At 44.8% G+C, this 24,677-nt stretch overlaps 1 protein-coding gene across 3 annotated transcripts in view; it reads right to left on the bottom strand.

The window, feature by feature from the left end:
* Positions 1-3,956: 3,956 nt before the first annotated feature.
* WNK1 (WNK lysine deficient protein kinase 1) overlaps positions 3,957-24,677 on the bottom strand; it is a 132,953-nt gene continuing 112,232 nt past the window's right edge. For all 3 annotated transcript variants that reach the window (XM_065888287.1, XM_065888288.1, XM_065888289.1), the window contains 12 exons: positions 24,565-24,619; positions 24,308-24,427; positions 22,361-23,787; positions 21,142-21,225; positions 19,450-19,533; positions 18,837-18,897; positions 15,353-15,426; positions 13,519-14,150; positions 12,734-12,933; positions 11,145-11,339; positions 4,696-4,883; positions 3,957-4,274 (listed from right to left, as the gene is read on the bottom strand). In XM_065888287.1, coding sequence (XP_065744359.1) covers positions 3,957-4,274; positions 4,696-4,883; positions 11,145-11,339; positions 12,734-12,933; positions 13,519-14,150; positions 15,353-15,426; positions 18,837-18,897; positions 19,450-19,533; positions 21,142-21,225; positions 22,361-23,787; positions 24,308-24,427; positions 24,565-24,619 — 3,438 coding nt within the window. The remainder of the gene's footprint in view (positions 4,275-4,695; positions 4,884-11,144; positions 11,340-12,733; positions 12,934-13,518; positions 14,151-15,352; positions 15,427-18,836; positions 18,898-19,449; positions 19,534-21,141; positions 21,226-22,360; positions 23,788-24,307; positions 24,428-24,564; positions 24,620-24,677) is intronic.

The following is a 24,677-nucleotide window of genomic DNA, read 5'->3' as shown; positions in this document are numbered from 1 at the left end:
CCAAGGCTCCGTTCACCTCACTGGATTCTGTCACAAAGGGACTTTCAAAAACTGCTTGTTGGTCATGAAATGACTCATCATTCCTAGGGAATGAGCGTTACCTCCGGGGATTTACCTTGCTTCATGCTCAACTTCGCCAGACGATTTCACTATTGGAACCTGACGCAGATCAAGCTGGGCAGGTTGGGAAGCCCTGCGGAGATTAAACGCACACCTTTTCTTTGGCTCTTCACTGTTTATTCCTAAGCTTTCATGTTAATAAAGGTAGAAATTCTAGGAATCACAGTGGCCACTTTCCCCACGCACCAACCTCAACAGCGGCCTGCGGTATGTCACTCTGTGTGACCTCTGACCCCTTTCGCTGCCCCTCATCTACAACCATCTGTCACTTACTTACAGGCTCATCATGAAACTACCTCCATTTTTTCCTAATAAGGAAATACTCTAAGACCAAAGAAAAGGCATTTTAAGAAAGCAAAATAAAATCCTACTTTGTAACAAAATAACAGGCATACCTCTTTCTTTTTATTGCACTTCGCAGATTTTTAAACAAATTGAAGGTTTTTGGCAATCCTGTGTTGAGCGTTTTCCCAACAGCATTTTAAAGTATATCGTTTTAGGGACTTCCCTGGTGGTCCAGCGGCTAAGACTCCACACTCCCAAGGCAGGGGGCCCGGGTTCGATCCACGGCCAGGGAACTAGATCCCGCATGCCACCACTAAGACCCAGTGCAGCCAAGTAAATAAATATTTTTTAAAAATATATTCTTAAAGAAAAGGTATATATTGTTTTAGATATAATGCTACTGCAGACGTCACAGGCTATAGTATAAACAACGTTTACATGTGCTGGAAAACCACAGAAATCTGCATGACAGAAGCAGCTGTTTAGCTATTTCGGATGTGCGATTATCAACCACCTTAAATTCTTTTAGTGTTCTTTAGATGTTTCATAATCCTTTCCCCCAACTAATGAGTGTGCACTTTTACTTTCTAAGGGCATTTTGCGTTGGGCCTTGTACCCAGTCTTGAGTTTGTTGGAGCACAGGCCCACCTGGGAAGCTGTGCCCCTAGGCCACCGCCGCGCCTCTGGAAGACGAGCACGGGGCTTCCCCTGACCTCCCGCCACCTCACCTGAGCCGCACAGCTTGGGGCGCAGGTTCATCTTCTGATTTTCATATCCTTACCATGGTCTTCAGAAAATATATCTTGCCTGTCTGCAGCATCTTAGTTCAGGTCAGAACTGCTGCTGTTAAAAAAAAAAAAGGTCCTGGAGATAGGAATCCAGTTATAAATCGCACACAAGTCCAATCAGAGCTAATGAGATTATGAAAAAGACATGTGCTGAAAATGAAACCCCACAGCTCAAGAAAAGCAAGTCTGGTTTATTTGAATGGTTTCATCTACAAAGGTAACAAACGGAAGCAGAAAGCGTGACCCCCGGGGTTTATCCCAAACGCACGGGTTGACAGGCTGCCAAGAATCCCCAAGGTTTGAATTTCGTCTGTTTTTTTAAACAGTGTACATTGTTAAATAATGTAAGGAAAACACTTATAATTCAGAAAGAATTTTTTTAATGTGGAAAAAGATACTCAAAGTGTACTATTAACACAAAAATAATTTAAACAGTTCAGTAGCACTAGGTTCATTCCTCTAGGCTTCAGTTATTTCATCCACAGGAGGGGAAAAAACAGTAAATAAAAGCAGTTCTTACTTTCCATCTGTGAGTGAAGAGATCTCAAAATGATTAAACCAAAGAAACAAAACAGTCACGTGCTGCACTCTGGCTCCTCTTTCCTCTGCTGCAAAGCCCTGCCTCCTTGCCCAGGGGTCTGTTCCCCACTTCCCTGGCGCTTCTTGTTCTGTCCTTACTCTTGTCATCTCCCGAGGATTGTAAGCAGAGAAAAAGTAAGTAAACAGTTTCGAAGCAAAGCTTGGAACGCCTGCCCTTTTCACTTCTACCTTTCTACTACCTTCAGCTCTCATTTGCATCTTTGGGGTCTCGGCTAACTTAAAGAAAATGACCACCGGAGGACAGGACAGCCATCCAGGCTCTTCCTGTCATGGGGATTCCTGGGGTGTGCCACTGAGGTGGGTAAGAGGTTGGAATAAGTCAGTTTCCCAGCTCAAGAGTCAAGACAAGAAGCACCCCAAAATTAAGAGTCCTGGCTTCTTTCCCCACCTTCTGGGAGAACAGAGATCCCAAACTCAGGCAATGAGGAGAGTATTTCCTGAAAGTTCTGAAAGTAACAGAACTGCCCATTACAACTAGGCACAGCACTAAATAATACTGGTTGGTTGCAGTTATTACTTCAGGGGAATATCTGTTTACAGAGAACGTGAGAATATCAGCTGTTAATTCTAGAAATAAGGTGGCGCAAGAGACTATGATCCTGCAACCATTCGGACATTATATAGGAAGTGGGTAGGAATAAGCATTCTTTCCTACAATGCTTAAATTCAGATGTGGGTCCACTTTCCACAAACTACAGTACCCCAAGCTGAGAAATACACGGGACATTTGCACCAAGAGGGAAGCAATCCAAATGATTTTTCTTAGAACAACTTTCTCCATCTGTGACATTTCACTGTCATATTTCCCAGCTTAAAAACTAGCGCCCCCCCCCCGCAACCCCACCCCGTGCCCTTCCCTTTATATTCAGCCATTTCTTCCAGGTCTCCTCTGCTCAAGCCCAGCTCAGGTAAGTAAGGCTTATGGCAGCCACTGGCCAAGCATCACCTATCTTCAAAACAAGTCTGTTCTCCCATCCCGTAGTCTTTCTTTTTCTTTCATCACTTATCGCATACCACGCTCAATCTTGTAAATTGCCCGATTTTGTGACAACACCCCTCCTCACCTGTCCTGAAACAGTTTTCTGCTTTTAACCACTACTGTCAACTTCTCACCTGCTCATCTTACACCTGCTCTAGACAAAACTGTTGAATGACTTGAAAAAAAATACTCCTTCAATTTCCTTATTGCATAATCCACTGCTGGGTCACATGGACCCGAGGTTTCCTTCCATACGCCCTTTTGCTGACTGGGGTCTGATGAGAAGTTGATGTTAACGGCAGAAGCAATGGAAGTCCAAGGCACTAAAACATCCAGCGAGCAATACTGGGAGAACAGAAGTATTCAAGTACAGTAACTTATACAATTTTACATTCACATTTATTTATCTAATACAATGGAAATACAAAGGAGAAAGTAAAGTCTCAATAGGTAAAAGGACAGAACTAGCTTTTTTCAACTTTTTAAACCTTTCATATCTTACTTTTAAAACTACTGTTGTCCAACAACATTTATATATCACAGTGTTTCCACATCAAAACTGATGGCAAAGTTACATGTCCGCAGGGAACTTACTTTTGTTTTCCTAATGGCTAATGCTGCAGTCAAAGCTGCGAATACCATCTGCTTAAAGCACTAATGACCTATCGTAAGAGAGGGTTGGAACCTCCGTCCCCTGCTGTTTTCACTGGGTTCTAAAGACTGGCTGGGGTGGGGACAGGGTAGGAGAGAGCCCAATAGTTTCGTTTTTTGTCTTGCGGTTTATGTTCTTGAGGGGATAAGGGACTTGCGCTGGGTAACAAGATTAAGAGCCCCACTACTTGAGAACACAGATGGGCTTTGCTTTTCCACTGAGCTCTCTAGAGGCCTTCTGACCAACACGATTCTCTTTCCAAGCGCTCACTGTTGGGGAGAGATAACAAAGCATACACAAGAAACCTGCTCTTTCTTTCCTCCTCATCCCACTCCAATAAACGGTGAAAGCACAGGGAGATTCTCCACTCTGAGGGCTCTAAGCGGTATTAAACACATTCCTGTCTGGCGAGAAATAACCAGTTAAATGCAGCGCTAGTAGTTAGTAGGTAGGCTCCTTTCCCATCCCCCTTCCACCTGCCCCTCACCACTCCACCTCCTGCCCCCAATCTACTCCGTCAACGCCTCTAGGTCTAAGTGGTCCTCAGGTTGGAACCTGGAGGGTTGCTGATGGACTTCTGCAAGTTGCTGATGTTGAAGTTCTGTAAGGAGGCAGTTCCCACAGGTTGGAACTGGCTAAGTGGCTGCGTTGCTGGGCCGCCCGTGCCGCTCCACTGCGTGCCAAAGGGGGGGGTTGGGAAACCGTACTGCTGCGGGGGGCACATGGGCTTGGGGAAGTGGCCTAGAGAGGTAGCTGATGCTGCAGAGATGGGGGCGGAGCCACCCAGGGTTGAGGTCATGGAGACGCACAGCTGACCAGGTGCGGAGAACTTCCTCGCCATGCCAGGGCCCTGAGGAGAGAACAATGCCATGTGAAGCTGCTGTGGGTGTGAAATGGGTGGAACTGAGACAAAATTCCAGAAGCGGGCTGCTCTCATCTTGCAGGGGACACTGAAAACAACACCCAGACAACCTTCCATCATAATTACTGGCTCTTTATATTTATCAAATACTTGTTCTGATTGGAGGTGGGTGGTGTCGTGTGTGTGTAGTTCAGAGTGTGAAAGGAAAAGGGAAGAAAAAACTGAGCTGACCGATACAGAGCTCGGGATTCAGGGCAGGAAAACTAAAAGGGGACCTGGGTGATTTTTGTCTTGTTTTCTTAAAAGTGTTAAAACTCATGAGCTACCGAAGAAGGTCCCTCATACGAGCGAGACATGTGCTCACTGATACTCTGATGGATCCGGAAAATGGCAAAAGGGGCAGACTGACCTCGTAACTCATGTGTCCTTTGCTTCCTCTCCTGCCTGAGAGATTCATGGCGTCTCGGGCCCAGTTGTCCACCAACTTGTGCAGGTCATCTGTGAACGTGCCCTTCCTGCTGGACGTCATGGCAGGAGGCTGAGCCTGGGCGGCCTGGCTGTTCACTGTTCCCCCAACGGTGTTTGTGCTGCTGGTCCCTAAAGTCAGAAAAAGAAACAGAGTACAACCATTAAAAGAGGCTTGGGTTGTAATTTCAGGGAGAGGAAAAAGTTCCGAGGATGATGAATGGCAAACCACGGAATGGGGAGGGTGAAGTGGGAAGCCATGCAAGAAAAGGAAGGTTCCAAGGTTCTTATGTAGCCAAATGCTCTGGCACCACAGGCTAATGGAAACAGGTTCTCTTCAGGAGCTCCAGATGAGGCTGAGCAACTCCGGATGAGGGAAGGTACAGAGGGCGGGGACCTCCTCCTGCCCATTCTCATGGCATCCTGGAGCGCAGACACTCGCTCTGGGCCTCCGTGCCCAGCATCACCTGGGGGGGAGGAGAGCTGTGCGGTGTGGCCAGTGAGGCTGGCTGCTCCAGAATGCTGCAGAACAGGGCAAGAGAAGGGGATCCCTGGAGCACTGGGCAGGGTTCATGGAGGAGTTAAAGGAACGCAAAGACAAGCCCCAGGAAAGATGGGCTCCCAAACCATGTGGGACCATCATGGTCTTCAGCCATTCTTTCACAGAAAGGGGCGACAAGAGAAAGCGTGCTCTGGTCGGAAGCCTTTTTCACCTGGACCCATAAACATGAACTGCAAAACGCAAACTTGCGAGAGTTAAGGCTTCAACGTCTCCCCGTTTCCTTTGAGTAAAGAACCAGGAGCGCTCAGGAGGAAGGCTCTCTACGGTGTGCCTGAGTCTTTCAGCTCCAGGAAGGCGTGGCTTCCCAAAGATGACCTCGGTTCCGCTGCTTCAAGGCCTCTACGGCCCCCACTCCCCAGAAGAGCAAGCACTCTCATGCACGCCCAGCTGAGGCAGGGGTGCGGAGGGGAGGACGCTTTGGGGCTGTGATGAAGGAATTCTATTTCTATGGTTTGATGAGAAAGAAAGGAGTCTGTGTCCTGCCTGATTTCGGCTCTGCTGGAGGGCACACTGGCGATTATTCGAAGAGGCGAGTTTTAGGGAAGAGGGAAAGAAGAGTCACGTCTTGTGTTTTCCCGTCACCCCCCACTTTCTTACCAGATCTCGCATTTGCTGCAGAACAAATGAAAGCTGTTGGGGTAGGCTGTGAGCCATTAGCACTTAAGATCCCCAATACTGCCAGGGCTAGATATTTAAATGCACGCATCTTCCTGCTTTCAAGATCCAAGCAGCACACCGGAAGCAACCCTGCCACGTAGAAGCCCCCTGTAATCCACTGCTGCTCTCGAGGCCACCCAGGAACGGCACACCCGAGCACACATGTCCTAGAGGAACAGCTATTCTGAGGTGAAGCTGCAGAGTGCGAGGGGCACGTGCTTCTTATCACCAAGGCAAGACAAGCCGGGCCGACTGCACGTGTTGTCAGCTCACTCTCTCAGTGCCCGCCAGAGCCACGGGGGCTGCTATCACACACACCGTGTAAAGGGAAGAGTAAGCGCCCTGTGGAACAGGAGGCCCAGGTGCAAAGTGGAAAAGCACAGGAGACAGCGTTCCCCGGACAGCAGTGAGACAGCGCTGGGGCGGGAAGCGCAGGCAGCGAGGATGGCGGTCGTGCTAATGACGAGATCCTGAGAGCAAGCGCATCACATGCATGAGGACCGCCATCCTCCTTGAGTGACAGCTGCTTCGCGAGCTTGATGGTGAGCGAGACGATGAAAACAAAACATAATCACAAGTGAGCAGAGCTGTCAAAAGCCAAATTCAGAAGCTTGCAGAGCTGAGCACTGCCGGCCACAAACTGCTCATGCTAGAACCACACCCTCTGGTCTCATGCCAGTCGCCGCTGATGCTGAGGCCCCTTTATGGCCTCATCTGGTTACACGACACTGGATTCTGAATGTGGGGTTTACACCACGGGGGAGAGTCAGCCTCACAGTTCACCTTCTCATTCTGGCTTCTGAAAATAGCTTTCCCGTTAAAGGACACAGACACACACACACATCCCTTTCTGACCAGGAATTAACTCCCAGGAAGAGCTGACTTGGCTAATGAAGCCCAGGAGAACGGGGAGTGCGTGTGGCCCACTGCAGCTCTAGAGAAAGCGTGCTCTAGAGCGCTGAGGAGCACTGGTAACGCAGGTATTTCTGACGATGCTGCTCGCCTTCCTGAGAGGATATGACTATCCTTTGAACCTTCTTCAGTTCTGCCCAAAGCTCTAAAAGTCGTGCATCCTTTACCACCAGAAATTCTCTTTCTGATGTTCTCCTGCCGTAATACATGCCCCCACCCCACCGCCGGATCCTAGTGACAACGCCTACGAGCCACAGCTTACTGCCCAGTCTCCCAAGCGCAGAGTTTTCTGGAAGGGCCTCTCGGCGGCTGCTGGGCTGCTGAACTGTCCTCGCTCTCACGAGAAGCCTCCCGTCTACACGGAGCGTCCCTGCCCCCAGCAGCCCAGCAGCCGCTCCCACTGCGATGTGAGGGCCCAGGCTCTCGCAGGCCACGGTCCCGGCCGAATCCCCGTGGGCGCACAGCGCCGGGCACACGTTTTTGACTACAGGACTCTCTCCCAAGGAGCCAGGCCTCCCTGAGGCCCCTACGCACATCCGCAGGCGCCTCCACCCACAGCTGTCCCAGAGCCAGGGCACGGGGCCGTCAATGAGAGCACTGTGAGGTGACCTTGAATCTGGAAGGACAGCCAGTGGCAGCAACTGAGCACGTTAAAGACGACACCAGAAAAGTGCAGGACTAGCCGGACGGGAGCTGCGAGTCCGAGAGTCACGAGGCTTCGGGATTCAAAGACCTCAAGCGCAACAGGCTTTGCAATCAAGGGCCGGAAGTAACAGAAAGAAAGGATAATTACTACAGAGCTGGTTGCAAGGACAGACTTTTTTCACCATCTTCCCTGAAGCACAAAAAGAGAGCAGTGTGTTAAAGATAAGGAAACATCAGTGGAAAATATTTAGAATCTCCAAACAGCACACAAAGTCCCAGCAAGAGAAAGCAGGAGGGGAGACGGACTGGAGGGACCCGGGAGCCCTGCCACAGATGCCATTCTGTATGATGGACCCTCCTGGCTGCTGGTTCCCGGCTGGCAGAAGTGAGTTTCCACACCCAGTCTTTGTACCTACAAGAGCGATGCCCTGCACCAAGGTTTGGGATGAACCCCAGTCTCCCTCTGGGTCTCACTGCTTGAATTTCAAACACCCACACAGTCTCTCCACCGACCCTGTCCCCCGCTCCCGCTCCTGCTTCTCTTGCCGGGTTGTTAACAAAGCACTCAATTAAATGCAGTAACAATTCTACCACAGGAGGCTGACAGATGGTACCACTGTTACGGTTTTAATTTAAATTGGCTAACACTCTATTTCCACATCCTAGACATACAATACTAACCCTTTCCCTCCTAGAAAAATCTTTAAAAATATGTGGAAAACAAGCAACTTTTGAACATAAATAAAGCATTAAGCCAAGCCGTGCTTCCAAACCATTATCTATTTTGAAAGCATAGAGTAAAGCATCGGAGACTAGTTGAGACCCCATGCCTGTGAGCCCCGGTTCTCTTTCCATATTTGCTTTTTGGCTTTTTTTTTTGGCCTCGTTGCACGGCTTCCAGGATGGGATCTTAGTTCCCTGACCAGGGATTGAACCTGGGGCCACGGCAGTGAAATCACCGAGTCCTAACCATGGGCCCTCCATATTTGCTTTAAACCTGCCTCTTGTGATTTGTTCATCAAGGCTTACGTGATGTACACTGACATGCCTTCAACAGAGGTAGGGCCTCTAATTTTAAGACCCAAAAGGAAGTGATAAAGTTTAATACTTCTAATCACTTTCACCTGAACAACAGTGTAATACCACCTACCTTTAAGAGTGTGATGAGGATTTGCTGCATTATCTCATCTGAAGTGGTACCCGTCACACTACACTCCTCCACAAAAAGCCCTGGTTCTCTTCCTTCCCTCTTAGACATTTCAGGCTACGTAACACAGGCCTGACACATCACACTTTATTTCAAAACACTTGTCTCCTACTGTTGATGTCTTTTCCTCTTTCTAGCTGGACATATAAATTAAATGCTTGCTTAAGTGTCAAGGAGCTAATATTCTTGGTCCAGCCTAGCCTTGCCAGAAAAGCTACTGATCTCAGTGCTCAAAAACCTACCAAATTGGGGCTTCCCTGGTGGCGCAGTGGTTGAGAGTCCGCCTGCCGATGCAGGGGACATGGGTTTGTGCCCCGGTCCGGGAAGAACCCACATGCCGCGGAGCGGCTGGGCCCATGAGCCATGGCCGCTGAGCCTGCGCGTCCGGAGCCTGTGCTCCGCAACGGGAGAGGCCACAACAGTGAGAGGCCCGCGTACTGCAAAAAAAACCCTACTAAATTGGGTAAGCCTTCCACCTCCCTCTTTGTTAAACAGCCCTAGACTAGTGCCCAAGGACCTCTGAATCATACTCAGAAACAACGATGGTCCGAGCACATGCATTTAAAAAGCACTTCAGTAACCACATCAGAAGTTTGAGGCCTTAACAGAGAAGATCTTTACCTGAACTCTAACAAAGGTTTTCTACTTGAGCCTTATTTTTGTTTAAAAAATTTTTATTTCAACATACGTTTACCGACTACCTGCTACGTGCCAGGCAGGTGTGGTTTAATCAGAGAGAAATAATGTCTTGTGCATGTGATCTTATCTGATTTGTGTAGGACCACCTGCATTCCACACGTGGGGAGATGGGCTGGAGAGGTTGGGTGACTTGCTATTGTGCCCTGTTCAGGGGAAGAAAGCTGAGAAATCCCAGCATTCTTGTTAAAAAGCCCATTTCTGCTTGCAGGTGCTGGCCCTTCAGTCTTTAGTAAGCCTTATAAGAACTACACTGAAACCCTTTCTGAAATTCTGATTTCATGGAGTTACAGGGTAGTGGTGGTGAAAACATCCAATGAAGAGATTCTAGCATCTTCTCAATTGCTAGATGGTTATGCTTAATTGAGGGGGAAAAAAAAAAAGATTCCAACCTACTCTGAAGAAGAAGAGAAAAATAGGGTGTAACTTTTCCCGGTACCAGTGGCCAAGATGCTTTCTGTGGCTTCTAATGCCACAGCAGGGGGCAGTGCTGAGCAGGACTGTGAGCCCAGATTTCGCTATGCAGAGCAACCCCGTGCCCTCTGTCACGGGCCTAGGAAGAGGCAATTCTTCCAGAAACTTATTTTGATGTTTACAGAAACCTATTGTTATTTCTACATCTTTTATCATAATTAACAGAGACCCAAACTTCTGAGGGTAATAGTAGTTCAGCCAAGACAAATGCACATGGACTGCGTGAAACAACAGATCCAAGCGGCAGAAACACAAGGACAAGGAAGGAGTAAAGGTGTTACACACAAAGAGCCAAGCAGGGCGTACTCAGAAATCGGGTCCTCCTGCCACCAGGTTTGAACGTCACCTGCTCAGACGCACAGTTAAACTTCGCACAGCCTGTGAGAGGGGAAGAACAGGGAAGAATGGGGAGAGAAGAGACAGAACACAGCTACGAGACGTTAGAACCCGAGGCTGGAGAGTGAGATGCGCTAGGACAGCACACAGAGGTATGAGCTTCCAGGACAGGCCTGGATGTGGGGCAGGAGGGTCAGGCCGCAGTCCCGCCACCTGCCTAGACCGAGCGCCTCCCCCAAGGACACTCATCCTGCTGGGAGGCGGCCTAACGCCTAACTTCTGTGGCGCTGTGGCGAAAGCACCTACTTCACTATCTAGATTCCTGATTTCACTCTTCTCCACCCACAGGCCCAACTCCTTTCAGCTTCTAGATCTAATGTTACCAGAAGGTCCTTCCTCTACAGGAATGTTCTCAGTGATCATTTTATTAAACATTTGTTTATTAACCTATATTTGGGAAGTAGATTATGGGTAAAAACTTGAATTCATTTTAGTATGTGTCTCTCATACTTAGAAATCTTAGAAGTCTACACTGGCTAATCAAATGCATTAACTTTCAGAAATGGCTAAAACTCCTTAGAATGTGGTCCAGGAAATCCCAGTCTAGTATTAAAGCATACGCTCCAAATCCCAAAGGAGTCACTCATCTCACTGAGGCTTCACAGGGCACAGGTGTCACTTTTTACTGTAGTCCCTTGAAAAAACCTATTTCCACCCGATGGGAGCAGTGATCCCACCCACTCCCCTTACAGCCCAAAGAATCATGTGGGTACCGTGCGGCTGGTTCCTGGTCAGCTGCTCCTCCAACCCACCTGAACAGGTTCCTCACCAGGCTTTTGTCCCACATATGGCAATACGTCCATTTTAATGTTCTTGGAAGATGCTGGCTGCTCTGATTTCTTACCTTGACCTGGAGCAGAAAGGCTTGGTACTGAAATGGCACCATCACTGGTGAAGGCTGAATACAGGTTGTCACTGGAGGGAGATGGCTTAAGGGGCTGTAACAGCTGATTCTGCCCCGTCTCTGGGATGTTGCCAGGAGCGGGGAGGGTCTGCTGCGGGTGCAAGACTGAAGCTGCACTCTGGCCAGACAGGTTACCTGCCAAAAGACACAGCGGCATGAGGGAACGTGCACAGCCTTCCAACCACACCTGACAGGCACTGTCTTTCCTCCAATGTGTCCCACTGACGGATTAATAATGGGCCAAAAACTATAAGAGATCAAAGAGCAAGGGTCTCACTGACAGGAGGGGAAGTGAGATGTAGCAGGAGACTCAACAGGCAACAGGGCTACAGGACCCCATCCCTGAAGATGCTGAGCCATGGACAACTTGGATGATTCCAAGTCTAAGCTGAGCAAGAAGACTAGCACGTGCAGTGGACATGAGAGAATTCCATTTTGCAATCTCAGCATTGCCTTTTTTACCCTCTTATAAACACTGAGTTGGATCATGATACAAACTGGTTCCAGAGACAGTCTCTGCTTAGTCTTTCCTGTACATGTGTCAGATCAAGTACAAAAGAGATGTCGAAAATGATGTAGGGACTGGAGAGTAATGCGTATTTAAAATTATTCTTAAAAGGTGGCTTTCAATCATTAGCCAGGTGGCCTGAAATGGACTAACTTCTCTATCCCTTAGTGGCTAGTGGACTAGAAGTCCACGCACAAAGAAGGTCAAAATTGGGATCAGAACCTGAATTAGCTGCTATTCCTCATCACCACACGTCTCCTAACGAACTGGCTCTCGCGTGCTAGAGAAAAGCTGGGCTCTCTGAAAGCTTCCAGAGAATGGAAAGCTGTTAAGCTTACAACTGCTTTCCAACATATTTATATTAGAACTGAAGAGCAAGTATGAGGTATAAACTTATTTTAGCTGCTTTCACTTTTCAACTAGTTATCTGTTAACATTACCATAATTTCACCAAAGGGTAAAAACTCGCTATCATAATAAAAAATAGGTAAACTACAATTCATTTCCAGAGATTATGATTTAACTATTTTTTTGATTATAAACACTAGGAAGTTCTTTATTCCAATACAGATAAATAAAACAAAAACTTTAGCCAAGGAAATTATCATATGACATACCCAAATACTTACATGAAATTTACATTCATCCCTGTTGTAATTATGACCAATTCATTCATTAAAAAGGAAGAATCTACCTGGACTTTACTAACAGAGAACAATGAATTTTCTCTCAACTGCCTACGAGCTTGGTGAAATGTGAGCTCCACGAGTTAGCAGGCAAAGCTAAGTGTTTTATCCTCATCAACAACTATAAACGGAGGCAATATGGATTACAAAGGAATAGGTCATAGCACTGACCTGTCTTCCATAAACTCAAAAGACGTTCTATAAATACGGGGAGTAGACAAGGCAAGGAAGCAAGCGTATTAGGGAAGTCAAACGCCTTCGAAATTTAACAAATGTTCCGTAGGTTATATACACATTTGGAGACAAAAACATAAGATGGGACAGCCACGGCTGACCTGGTCCAGGGCTTTTATTCCCCAAGGAACTGCTGCGACTAGACTTGTTGCCTTTGCTTTTGGTGGGTCGCCTTCTTCTCCCTGCAAGGGGGGCAGCTGGCGGAATGATGACGGCAGGAGGAACCTTGCCCAGTTTGGTATACAAAGATTCAATTTCATGCTTCTGGCGACTCTGCAGGTCTTGAATCTCTTTAAGATGTCTATGAAAGATAACCAAGCATAATTCAAAAGTATAACCACCTTTGTTCAAACAAGAATTAACAACATTATTTAACCTCCATTCACGTATTTACTCACCAGTGAATCCTTCCCCCAAATGTACTGAATCTAACTGCTGTCACCTTGTGATTCTAGTGTGTCAGCTCCTCTTGCTGGCCTCCGTTACCCAAGCCAAATTCCAGCAAGCTCCTAGCCAACCACAAATGGTTGGTGATGTGTTAGGAGAAAGAGATTTCCTGACTTGGAAGCTCTACACAGGAATACTGAACTTGCGAATCAGAACGGACCCAGTTCATCAAACGTGACCAAGAAAACCTGCTATCGTAATCCATATCCCAGTGTCATTACCAGGTTCATCTGGTAGACCAATAATAGCTAAGATGAGGCTCACAACGCAAAAGAGCCACTGACAACAATAACATGCTACGAGTAATGCCCAGGCGCTGAAGCGGTTCTGCAAGAACTACCTTCAGACAGCCAGCTCTCGTACACCCCACCCTCCAGCTCTGGGAGCCAGCTCTTCATATGGCTCTGCCGGTACCCCTTCACAGGAGAAACGCACGTACTTTTCTCGTAGCCGCCGCAGCTCTAACTTCAAGTCCTCATCTTCAATATCTGATTCATTGTCGCTGCTCATGTAAGAGGAGTTGAAGGAATGACTCAGGCCCTGGACAGGGAGGCTCTTTGAGCTCAGCTGCGGGGAGTGCGGACTCCCTGAGCCATCGTCCACATCCCGACCGAGGAAGGCAGCCTCCAGGTCAGAGGACGGCCCGTTCAGATGTGCAGCCTCTGACAGTTCGGGCTTCTCTTTCTTTGGTATCACAGCAGGAAGAACATCATGTCCCAACTCCAGAAAAGGAGGAGATACCACTGGTCCCTCCTTCTTTGCCTCAGTAATCTCGTCTTCGGTTCTTGAAACGGAGAAACGACCGACTTTGCTTGCTGTAGTTGTCACCTGAAAACGTCCAACCTTGGTTGGCTGCCCAGTTTCAGGAGTTTTACGGGCGCTACTATCCGGCATATCTGAAGAGACGCCACGGACGGCTATCCCATTGGGCTCTGGCCTCACCAGGGTACTCTCTGGACTACTGCTTGACAGCACTGAGGACTCTGAAGTACTGGATTCAAAATGAACAGACTTTACATCTTCTGACTTATTTTTACCCTCTTTCTGGGGATCATCCATTGCAACTGAAACCTGACGGAAAGAGACCAAAGTGAATCACTTTATTTCCCAGTCTGAGTAGGCTGATTGTTTGCATAGCCCCTCCATCTCTGACTGTGAAAATAAACTGAATACCATTCACTGTAGAGCATGACATATCTATACGGAGATGTACAGATGAGATGTAGATTCTGAGTGGCTGGCTAAGCTAAGTAAATGATTTACTCTCATATCTCATGTTGTGCACAGGGCTCAGAGTACATCTTAGTGAAAATATAAATAACAACAGGTCACGGAATATCGAGGGCTGCTTGTGAACAAGAAAAACTACAAAGATTAAATCCAATAAATGTTAAATGCCAGCTAAGCTTCAAGAATCAGCACAACTAGCCGGTGCTAAAAGAAGGATCTAGATCGTTGTCCTAGTTCGACAACGTATTTTATTATAAATACAAACTCAGCGCGGCGACAAACTCTGAGAAACTCAGTTTACAAATGAGAAAAATATGACCTAATATCCCCAACTTCAATTGCTATCATGAGAATAATAAGAATGCAGGTGTGAAAACAGAAAAAGAAAAAAAAAAGATTTTCAAAGCTTGTATAGCCCTATGTACTAAGCCAGAAAATGTTCACTTGTTTCCCAACTGGGAAAATACAATTAGATGGTATTATTTGATGATGACTCAGTATTTTCACTTTGGAAATTAATCCTAAGAAAATTATCCTAAACATGGAAAATGTTTTTATATACAAAGACGTTCACTGTTACTTTACTTACTGTGTTGGAAAAATCAGAAACCACCTAATGACTGACAATAGGAAAATGGTTAGATAAACCTACTACCAGATGGGAAAAAGCTACCAAGTATCAATATCATTCAGAGGAGAAGCAGGGCCAATGTTAGATACACACGTGTACAGAGCAAAGGAACAGAAAGAAACACACCCCAAAGAGTAATCCCGGGGGGTGGGGTGGAAGATGGGCAGAGAGTGTGACTATCTACTGTTTTCTCTACTGTTCTAAATATTCTTTATTTTCTTTAATTAGCATGTATTATTTTTAAGAGGGGAAAATGATAAAGAGCTAAAAAGTGCTTTATATAAAAGAAATATATCATTGATGGCAATTAGGTCCCAAAAGGTAGATAATAATTTTATTATATACACACTCCCCCCAAATTGGGAATCCCTTTTTTATTATATACACAATCCCCCAGCAGTGACTGTCTTACCTGAAATCGCCCCATCTTAAAAACACCAGTCCCTGAAGTGGGTGCTAGGATAGGACCTTCTGTGACTTGAGACACTGAAACAAGTACATAGAGGAGGAAAAGAACTTAAATCAGCATCTTTTTTTACTTGGCTTCTTTTTGCTTCAGCCAGAAACACAGCAAAATGAGACTACATCAGAAGAAGAAAGAGATTTCCTTACCTCCCTTTCCCTGACCCTGTCCAACAAGGGGAAACAGTTACTGTTTGCTTTCCTACTAGACACCTTGAGTGTGAAAGACTGTATCGCTGTGAAACCCTCTACCTTCCCTTGTACACTCGCACAGACGACATGGCACTGTTTGGAGGAATAAAAGTCACACAGCACCAAGGTGGCTTCATGGCCTAACTCAAACATGAAGAGATACTATAAAAACTAAGGCTGGGCTTCCCTGGTGGCGCAGTGGTTGAGAGTCCACCTGCCAATGCGGGGGACACGGGTTCGTGCCCCGGTCCGGGAAGATCCCACATGCCGCGGAGCGTCTGGGCCCGTGAGTCATGGCCGCTGAGCCTGCGCACCCGGAGCCTGTGCTCCGCAACGGGAGAGGCCACAACAGTGAGAGGCCCGCATACCGCAAAAAAAAGACAAAAAACAACAAAATAAACTAAGGCTAACAGGAAATGACACTACAATTTCATCCTATGATTCAAAGGCAGAAATATATGAAGCAAACAGTAAGATTTTACCTAGGATACTAAAGACCCATTTTTAAATGAAAACCAGCTATGACAAACTGGTTTAGGCAACACTTAAGCAAAATCCTGGAGCAGGACAGTGTAAGTGGCAGAATCACTGGTAAGTAGTTTTGAGCCACTTTAAAGCCACCGAGGTCCTCCTCTTTAGGGACAATCACTTGTTTGAGTTTCTTTCTAGAGATAGTTAATATAGATCAGCATTTTCTTTACTTTATACAACCAGCAGAATATTGCTTTTGCTACTTGCATTTAGAGATGTTACTGAGGAGGTCTTTCCACACCGTCTCATTCCTTCTAATGGCTGCCCAGGGTTGTAGCATATGTATATACATATGAAAAATTTAAAAATGTACCACATTTTATCCAGGCTTCTACTGATGGGAATTTAACTTATTCCGAACTTCTTGTTACTATAAAAGTGCTCTAATATGTATATTCTTATAGATCTGTGAAATAAATACCTAAAAATAGAAGTATTGGGTTGGCTAAAAAGTTCATTTAGGAACCGAAACAAACTTTTTGGCCAACCCAATACTGAATCCCTGTCATTTAAAACACTGACAGACATAAACTGATCTCCAAAAAGGCTGTACCAAGTCACCAGTGGCTTTTAAACTTCTGAATTTACCAAGGACAGGTGAGAAATACAATCACTTGTAGTTTTATTCTGCATTTGTTTCATGAAGGAAGTTAAGTATCTTCATGTCTAAGTTTCTTTTTTTTCTGTATCTTTTGATTATTCCTTGGTCCATGCCAAATTTACATAAATTCTTTATATTAACAAAACTAGTCCTTTTTGTGATACGAATATACAACACACACATTTCCCAGTTTTCCATTTATCTTCGGACAAAACAGTACTTTTTCTCCCCATGCAGAAATTTAAAATCTATTAATGCTTCTGGGTTGGGGATTAAATGTAATAATAACATCTTTCTCTATATCAGGGAGCAGCAAACTATGATCTGTGGACCAAATTTAGCCCACTGCTTGTTTTTATAAATAAATTTTATTGGAACACAGTTAAACTCCTTCCTTTATTTATTATCTATTACTCCTTTTAGGCTACAATATGTTGGATACTTGAGTAGCTATGACAGAGACCGTATGGCCAGCAAAACCTAAAATATTCCCTTCCTGGCCTTTTACAGAACAAGTTTGTCAACCCTGCTCTAGACAATTGGAAAAAAAAAAAAAGATCCTTTTGTTTTCGTACAGTCCTGTTTTATGAGCTCATTTTCCACCTTTGTTCCATTTTGAATTTACTTTGGCCTAGGCTAGTGATCTATCTTTACTTTTTTCCAAATGGCTGTCCAGTTGTCCCAAACCATTTACTGAAATATCCCCTTTTCTCACTGATTTGAAAGGTCACCTTTTTCATTTTCTACATCACATTTTAGTTTGTCCATTTCTAGACTTTCTAATCTGTTCCACTGACTTTCAAGTCACTTCTTTTAAAATGAGAGCCAATTCAGATTGTGACTGCCTTGAAAATAATTTACTTTAGAAAGGTTTTAAGTGAAATTTAGCACTTAAGGAAGACAGGAAGAAGAGCATTCAGGTAATCTTATTAATAGTTGCTCAGGGAATTACATTTATGTCAGGTGGTGTTGAGGAGAATGGATATAATAAAAAGGGAAAAATATTATTAAGCACGTGCTATATAAAATTACATTAAGCATATCTCATTCAATTATTTTCACTTTTGATTATAAATGATTCTGAAGGAAAAGGCAACAAAAAATAAGTTACGTTTCCCAGGTTCTGTGGGACTGATGGTGAAAAGAGACTTACAACAAAACTTTACAGCACTAGTAGCTGATAATGAACTTATGACTAAGCACATGGTGATAAAAGTTCTAAGAAAACATTTAAGTTGTTGGTATGGACAATTTTTACAAAATTAAGTTGGAAATGTGCCTTTTTAAAAAAGAGATATTTATGGACAGACCAAGTCTAGAGACTCCAGAAATAGATTAAAATGTTTGGGGGCTTCCCTGGTGGCACAGTGGTTAAGAATCCGCCTGCCAATGCAGGGGACACGGGTTCGAGCCCTGGTCTGTGAAGATCCCACATGCCGCGGAGCAACCAAGCCCATGCGCCATAACTACTGAAGCCTGTGCTCTACAGCCCATGAGCCACAACTACTGAAGCCCGCACGCCTAGAGCCCATGCTCTGCAACAAGAGAAGCCACCACAATGAGAAGCCCGCGCACCACAACAAAGAGTAGCCCCCGCTCGCCGCAACTAGAAAGCCCGCGCACAGCAATGAAGACACAACACAGCCAAAAAAAAAAAAATAATAATGTTTAAACTGATGATTTGAAATCTTACATTTGTATTTCTACCATCAATGCTGTTCAAACTTATCTATATTTCTACACATCTCAAAAGTCAAGAGGTGGCCAATGAATTAACTTTTATAAATATGCTTGCATCTCCTTGTATCTCTTACCAAGGATTTGGCTGAGCTAATAATAACAAAGGGTCTTATGCTAAGAAACTATCATTACTCCCTGGCATGCTACCCCTCAAAAAAAAAAAGTAAAAAATTCACAACTTTGCTGATATTACATGCTCTCAATATTAGTATCAATGCTCCTCAATCATGAAATACATAAAAATGTTGTTCAACACAGTCTCAAGTACACCTACGAACTCTCGAGAATGTGTCTTTGACATAGTAACCTCTACCATCAATTACAGGAAGGTCTGGAAGTGGGAATACAGAGGAAGAAGGATGCTTCTCACCATCCTTCTGAAGCTGGGCTCCTGCTTCCACAACTGCTGTTGGAGCCACCACGGACACGGGCTGCAAACACACACAGATACACAACATCTTTAGCATCAGTGACTTTAAAAGAGTGACTTTCTAACCTAAAAATAAGTCTGATGTAAAGAAAGACAGGCATTTTATAGATTTTTAAAAGAAATTTTGAGTCTTAACCTCTCCAAACTGCTTTCTTAATTTTTCTCATGGAATGCTCAAAAGTATAACTTGGATATTCATAGAAAAAGTAGTTTTAATCAGAACATTATTGTGTCACAAGCCTAAAAGGAAGAAGTTAAGACTTCGAACTTAAAGTACAGCCTCCTTCAAAGCATAAACACAAAGTCCATAGAACTGATCTGTGGTATGATCGTAACCACAGGTAAGACAAGAAAAGTGTCTCCCAAATCAAATTTTTTCCATAGTTACACTACTGGGTCAGTGTTACTCTTTCATTCATCGTCTCATTTCTGTCGACTGGAACAAGCAAAGACTCTGACTAGGTGTTAAAGGTATTAATAATGGTCTAGGTTACAGCTTATAATCCAGAAATATAATATATTAGGGTTGTGGGGAGATTTTATCAGAACTCACACCAACTGCAGACGTCAGCACAACGGTCTCTGGACTGAGCGTTCTTCTCAGCTGAGCATCCAGATCTCCCAGGGGCTGCTGGGGCTGAAGGACACAACACAGTGAGCACAGCCTCGGGCACAGCCAGAGCCAGCTTACACAGGACACACTGCTTCCTGCTTCAGGGCCACACAACATAACACGCGTCTGCTCACTCAACATTAAACTCAATATCCTAAGTTCAACTTAGTTGTAACTGAATGAATTACCAAGCTCTCAAAATTTTACTGTCAAGTTCTCAAGCCACAGAAAAACTCAGTTACATTTATGTTTTTAGAGTTTTGAAGTCTTCTTTCTTACCTTCTATGTTTGATGTTACTTAGAGATAGAAAAGTTAACTATTTGTCCTCTCCTTAAAAATATATTCTGGAAAATGTATCAAGATTGATTGGTAGATTAACTGTACTGCCCCCTATTTTCTTTCTCAGTTGGGCACATCTTTCTGAGAGCATGTCCTTATGAATAAAAGATGGCATTAACATACTCTGTCACTATCTTGGCTTCTAGCTACCTATGCCTCTCCAGCCTTCATCCATGCTTCTCCCTCTACATGCAGCAGCATCCACTTATCCTCACCCACTACATATCTAATTTGCAGTTTCTCATCACATTTTGGGCCCTCTTAGGAACTGGAATACATGTTTTTAATGAGAAAATAGGTTCAAGACTTTCACAATGCATTTTTTTTTCAAAATTTAGCAGCCGATGGAATGGGTTCTCTATTGGAGTTATTACTTTACTATGGCAAGTTCCTTAAGTTATGTTTTACTGTACATCTGGGATTAAAGAAGTAGGATAAATTCAGACTTCAAGTTAGCAATTTACCATGTTTTTCTTATATCTTATTCTAAAATAAATTCCTAACTTATTTTCAATGTTTACTAGCCTGTCCCATGTCAGAAGTTTTTTCCTAGTTACAATGGGATCATACCAAGTACTTTATTTATGGGAATTCAACTAATGTGTAGGGTCGGGGGTAGGGTGGGAAAGGGAAATAATAATTTAAATAGTGCAGGCAATTCTGACCCGTAGTGAGCAGAACTGAGTGTGAGATGGGAATCTCACATTCATGTCACCGGTCTCAGTTCTTCTCTGAGCAGTCTCATGTTAGCTGAGCTATGTGGTTTTTGTACTTTAAGATATAATACCTGTTTTTTATAAACACGACCCTTATACCCAATTACTTCATTAGGTGGTCACTGAAAAAAAATGTCAAACATTCAAGAAAAAACAGGTTGTACTGAACTCAGAGAAAAAGGGCGTTACCAGTTATCAGGGTGGTAGCCTTTCCTCAGGAACTTTCACAGTTAATTTTGATGACATATAATTTTTTACTTCCACAATGGTCTAATCTTTCACTGCTCTACAAAAGTATGAATGACAGAGGAATTATATTTCTTTTGGCAAACTGTCACGTTTGCTATCTTCTTTTTTCGTAAGATATGAAAAAATATTAATATCAAATGATTTTTAGATGATTTGCTTCTTACTTTAAGTAGGGCCTGTATCATCAGCTATGGTGTTTTAAAAGAAAGTTTTTACTAAGTCAAAATCAAATAGGAGCCAGAAGGCAAGATCATGCAATGGAGAATTTAAATGAGCTTGTGAAAGAAAGGAGAGGCACAAAAAGAAATCTGCCAAGTCTTGGGGCACCTGCGTTAGTGAAGGTCCTGGAAAAGGTGGCAGCTGCTCGCTGGGTGGAGTACCAGCTGGAAGTTCAGTACCCACTGGCAACACCTACAGACATGAAGGGAAATTCAAGTCCATGAGACACTAAGAGTAAAGACTGCATACTGGAGAGCAAACCAACTAATTCAAATGCAGAAGCATAAGAATAAAATGTATCTAGTTAAGGCAAGCTTCTCACCTGGGTTACACGCTGGTATCTACCTTAAATAAAGGACATTATAATCATGATACTATTACAGGGGTTACTATGACGTACCAATAGAACGAACAGAAAAGTTTAGTAAAAGGCTATCCCCTAGTGAAAGCAGACAGAACAAAGGCTGTTTAGACACAAGAGGCACAGTCCAGATACTCCTGAGCCTCTTCTTTGGTACAGTATTATCAGGCTTTCCTGGGAAAACAGAACAGTTCAGAAATAACCATGGGGCAGGTCTGATAACGAAAGGCATCAGAAATCTAATACCATCAAGTAATCTGTATTTTGTCTGAGTGAAGCCTCTATATTACCCTGCTGTAAAAAGAATCTCACATCAATGGCAATGCAGAAAGATGGGCGAAGCATACAATACAGGAGGAGAAACACAGCCTTGTTATTTGGAGAAGATGAGAGACTGAATATGGCAGAATGAGAGGAAGCCACCACAGCAGAGCCAAAAAACACTTTCTAGTTATTTTATCCCTAGCATTAGCTTAATTTCTCCTCCACCGCATCGAAGTCATCACCAACTTCCAACTTTTTATAAACCTCAAACTGTACATCTATGGAATCTGAGCAAGGCAGAACATTTGCTTCATTCTCATGGAAACAAAAACTGTGAACTGCTGTTACTATGTACAATCGCCAGCAGAAACACTCAGCTCCCTTTTGGGAAACGGATTTCTTCAGTCTGTACCAATTCAGAAATAATGCTTGTATTTCACCTGTTATATACACTCTTAGAAAATCTTACAACATAATTAACCCCCAATCCTGCCATATTTCATAAAAAAAAAAAACCTCATGTTCATGTACATACATCCTAAAATCACCTTCAATCAATTTATTTAATAAATACTGAGTACCTACCACAAGCTAGGCATCTTTATAACTATACTGCAAGGCTGTATTGTTAAAAGTGTACTTTTGGGGGAGGGGGAGAAGAGTGATCTTATTTTTCAAACTATTTCAAAACAAGAAGCTTACTGGAGGCTTAGTTAAAGGTGGCTTTGGTGCAGCAGTTCCAGGTTTCACTCCCGGTACAGCGCCAACTGGGGTGGAAACTTGCCCAGGAGTGACCGCTGGTATAACTGACGAACCAGTTGTTCCTAAGGGCAAACTGGTTGGTGGTAAGCAAGTACTTGTAGTGGAAGTCATGAGTTTGCTTGGTGCAACAGCAGTGGTTGGGAGGCCTGGTGTGACAGTGGTCTCCATGACGAGTGACGTGTCCAGCGAGACAGGAGCATGCTGAGCTCCGGACGAGCTGTGCTCACTGAAGAGAGACCGCAGTTTTTCCTCTAAAGTCTTTATGTCATCAATCCCAGGAGCTTTGGGTTGAGTGTCAGCATCTATTTCAGGACAGTGAGCATGGGGCTGGTTGGGAAGCAAAGCTGGTTGAGGCTGACTATGAACTAGTGTCTGCTGTACAGCAGGCACACTGGCAAGAGGTTGTACCAAAGGTGGGACACTAGCCTGGGGTAGTAAAGGTGTGGAAGTAGGTCCTGCCTGGGAAAGGGCAGGAGTAGAAGCCACAGCTGATGGGATGACCAAAGGATGAGCCACGCCAGGCTGAGAAACAGCACTAGATCCCGCTGCCCCCAGGGAGGGAGAGGAAGATGACGTGGGGAGGGACAAGGCCAATCCGGCCACGCTGCTGTGAGATACCTTATCCAGTGCGTGTGCACTAACCACTACAGTCTCAGCTCGAGTAAGAGCAGAGGTGCTGCTGCTGGGTGGAAGGGACGGCTGTGCAGCTAGACTCGGGACTGGAGCGGTTGCCGACACGGATGTTAGCGTGGCTGTCCCAGCCATGCTGCCCGCCACCTGCTGCGACGATACAGGTGAAGGCTTAGCGCCTGGGGCAGCAGCACTGCTCACTGCAGAGGCTGCCGTCACTGCGACTGGTACAGGGGGGAATGTGCCTGTACCGGAAACAACGCTCCCAGGTGTGGGAGCCTGAACTGACTGGGATGTCGCTGACACTGAGATGACTGCAGGCACTGTGATGCTTGACACCACACTGGAAAGTATCGGGGATTCAGATGCAAGTGGTACAGGGAGACCACTGGAGGGTATTACACCTGTGCAGGTGGCAACTCCAGCAATCCCCTTTTCAGTGGGCACTGCAACCTCAGACTGAACAGCTGATGCGGAAGCGTCACTAAGAGGGCAGCCCGTGGCAGGGGCTGACGCTGAGGGTACGGCTGCCGCTGTGGCTGGAGCTCCAGCAGGGCTGATCACGGAAGGGGGCACTGCTGGGAACGCTGGCCCCGTCGGACGGAAGTTGGCAGGTGCTGTGCTCGGCCCTTCTGCCATTTGCGCATGTCTAAGTTCAGAAAAGGCCTGCTGTAGACTAAGGGATGAAGCAGAGTGAGACAAGCTCATTCCAGCACCAGCCGATGTAGAAGCAGCAACTGCAAAGGAAAATAAAAACTCAGAATCAGTTCTTTTTAACAAGGTGGCTTCAAAAGACTGTCTGAACAATCTACTTTTGGGATTCCCAACAATGCCACATACCAACAAGGTATAAAACCTCCCCCAAGGACATGATAGGCTGTAAAACGCCTAAGTGATATAGCAGTTCCAGCAAGAGAAATGATCTTGTATGAATATCTATTTCTGAAAAAAACACGGAGTAACCTCAAACGATACATAGCAGCGCTAAATGGAGATACAAACACACAGTGCTGAATCTACACAGTATCAGTCACACGGGCTGTATCTAGTATGGCCACCCTTCTGTGCCCTTTTGCTCAAATCCTCCCTATTCATCACCTATTTCCCTGTCTCCAAATGTTTATCTGTTGGTCAGTCTCAATTTTCTACTATTCTTTATTGTCTATGTCATCATTTGAACTACTGTTTGATGACCACGCTTCCAATAAAGGAGAGACACAGGATTTATATATGTATGTGGTAGAAGCAATTCCTTACCTGTATCTGATACTTCACTGAAGATTTTTGATTCTCGTAATCGACTTTCTGGCACAGGACTTACTATAAACCGTCTTCCGGCAGAATGAACAACTTGAGTTAAAGAACTGGTAGGAAGGCCTGCTTAAAAAGAAACAAACCATTTAATTGCATTATTATTATATACATTGTCACTCACACAAAGCTTCAAGATTCCATTATTGGCACATAACTTCTTAGGTCAAAGGTAAGAACAAACAATGGAAAGAAAAAATCACCTATTTGCTGTGGCATGGAAGATGCAGGAATTGGTTGTTTGAACTCTTCCAATTTCTACAACAAACAAAAGTGATTAAATTCATTCTCTCACTCAATCTTAATGAGCAGGCAA

The sequence above is a fragment of the Phocoena phocoena genome, chromosome 11 (assembly GCF_963924675.1).
Source record: "Phocoena phocoena chromosome 11, mPhoPho1.1, whole genome shotgun sequence".
Classification (NCBI taxonomy): domain Eukaryota; kingdom Metazoa; phylum Chordata; class Mammalia; order Artiodactyla; family Phocoenidae; genus Phocoena; species Phocoena phocoena.
This window is presented reverse-complemented; position numbering and strand designations above follow the sequence as displayed.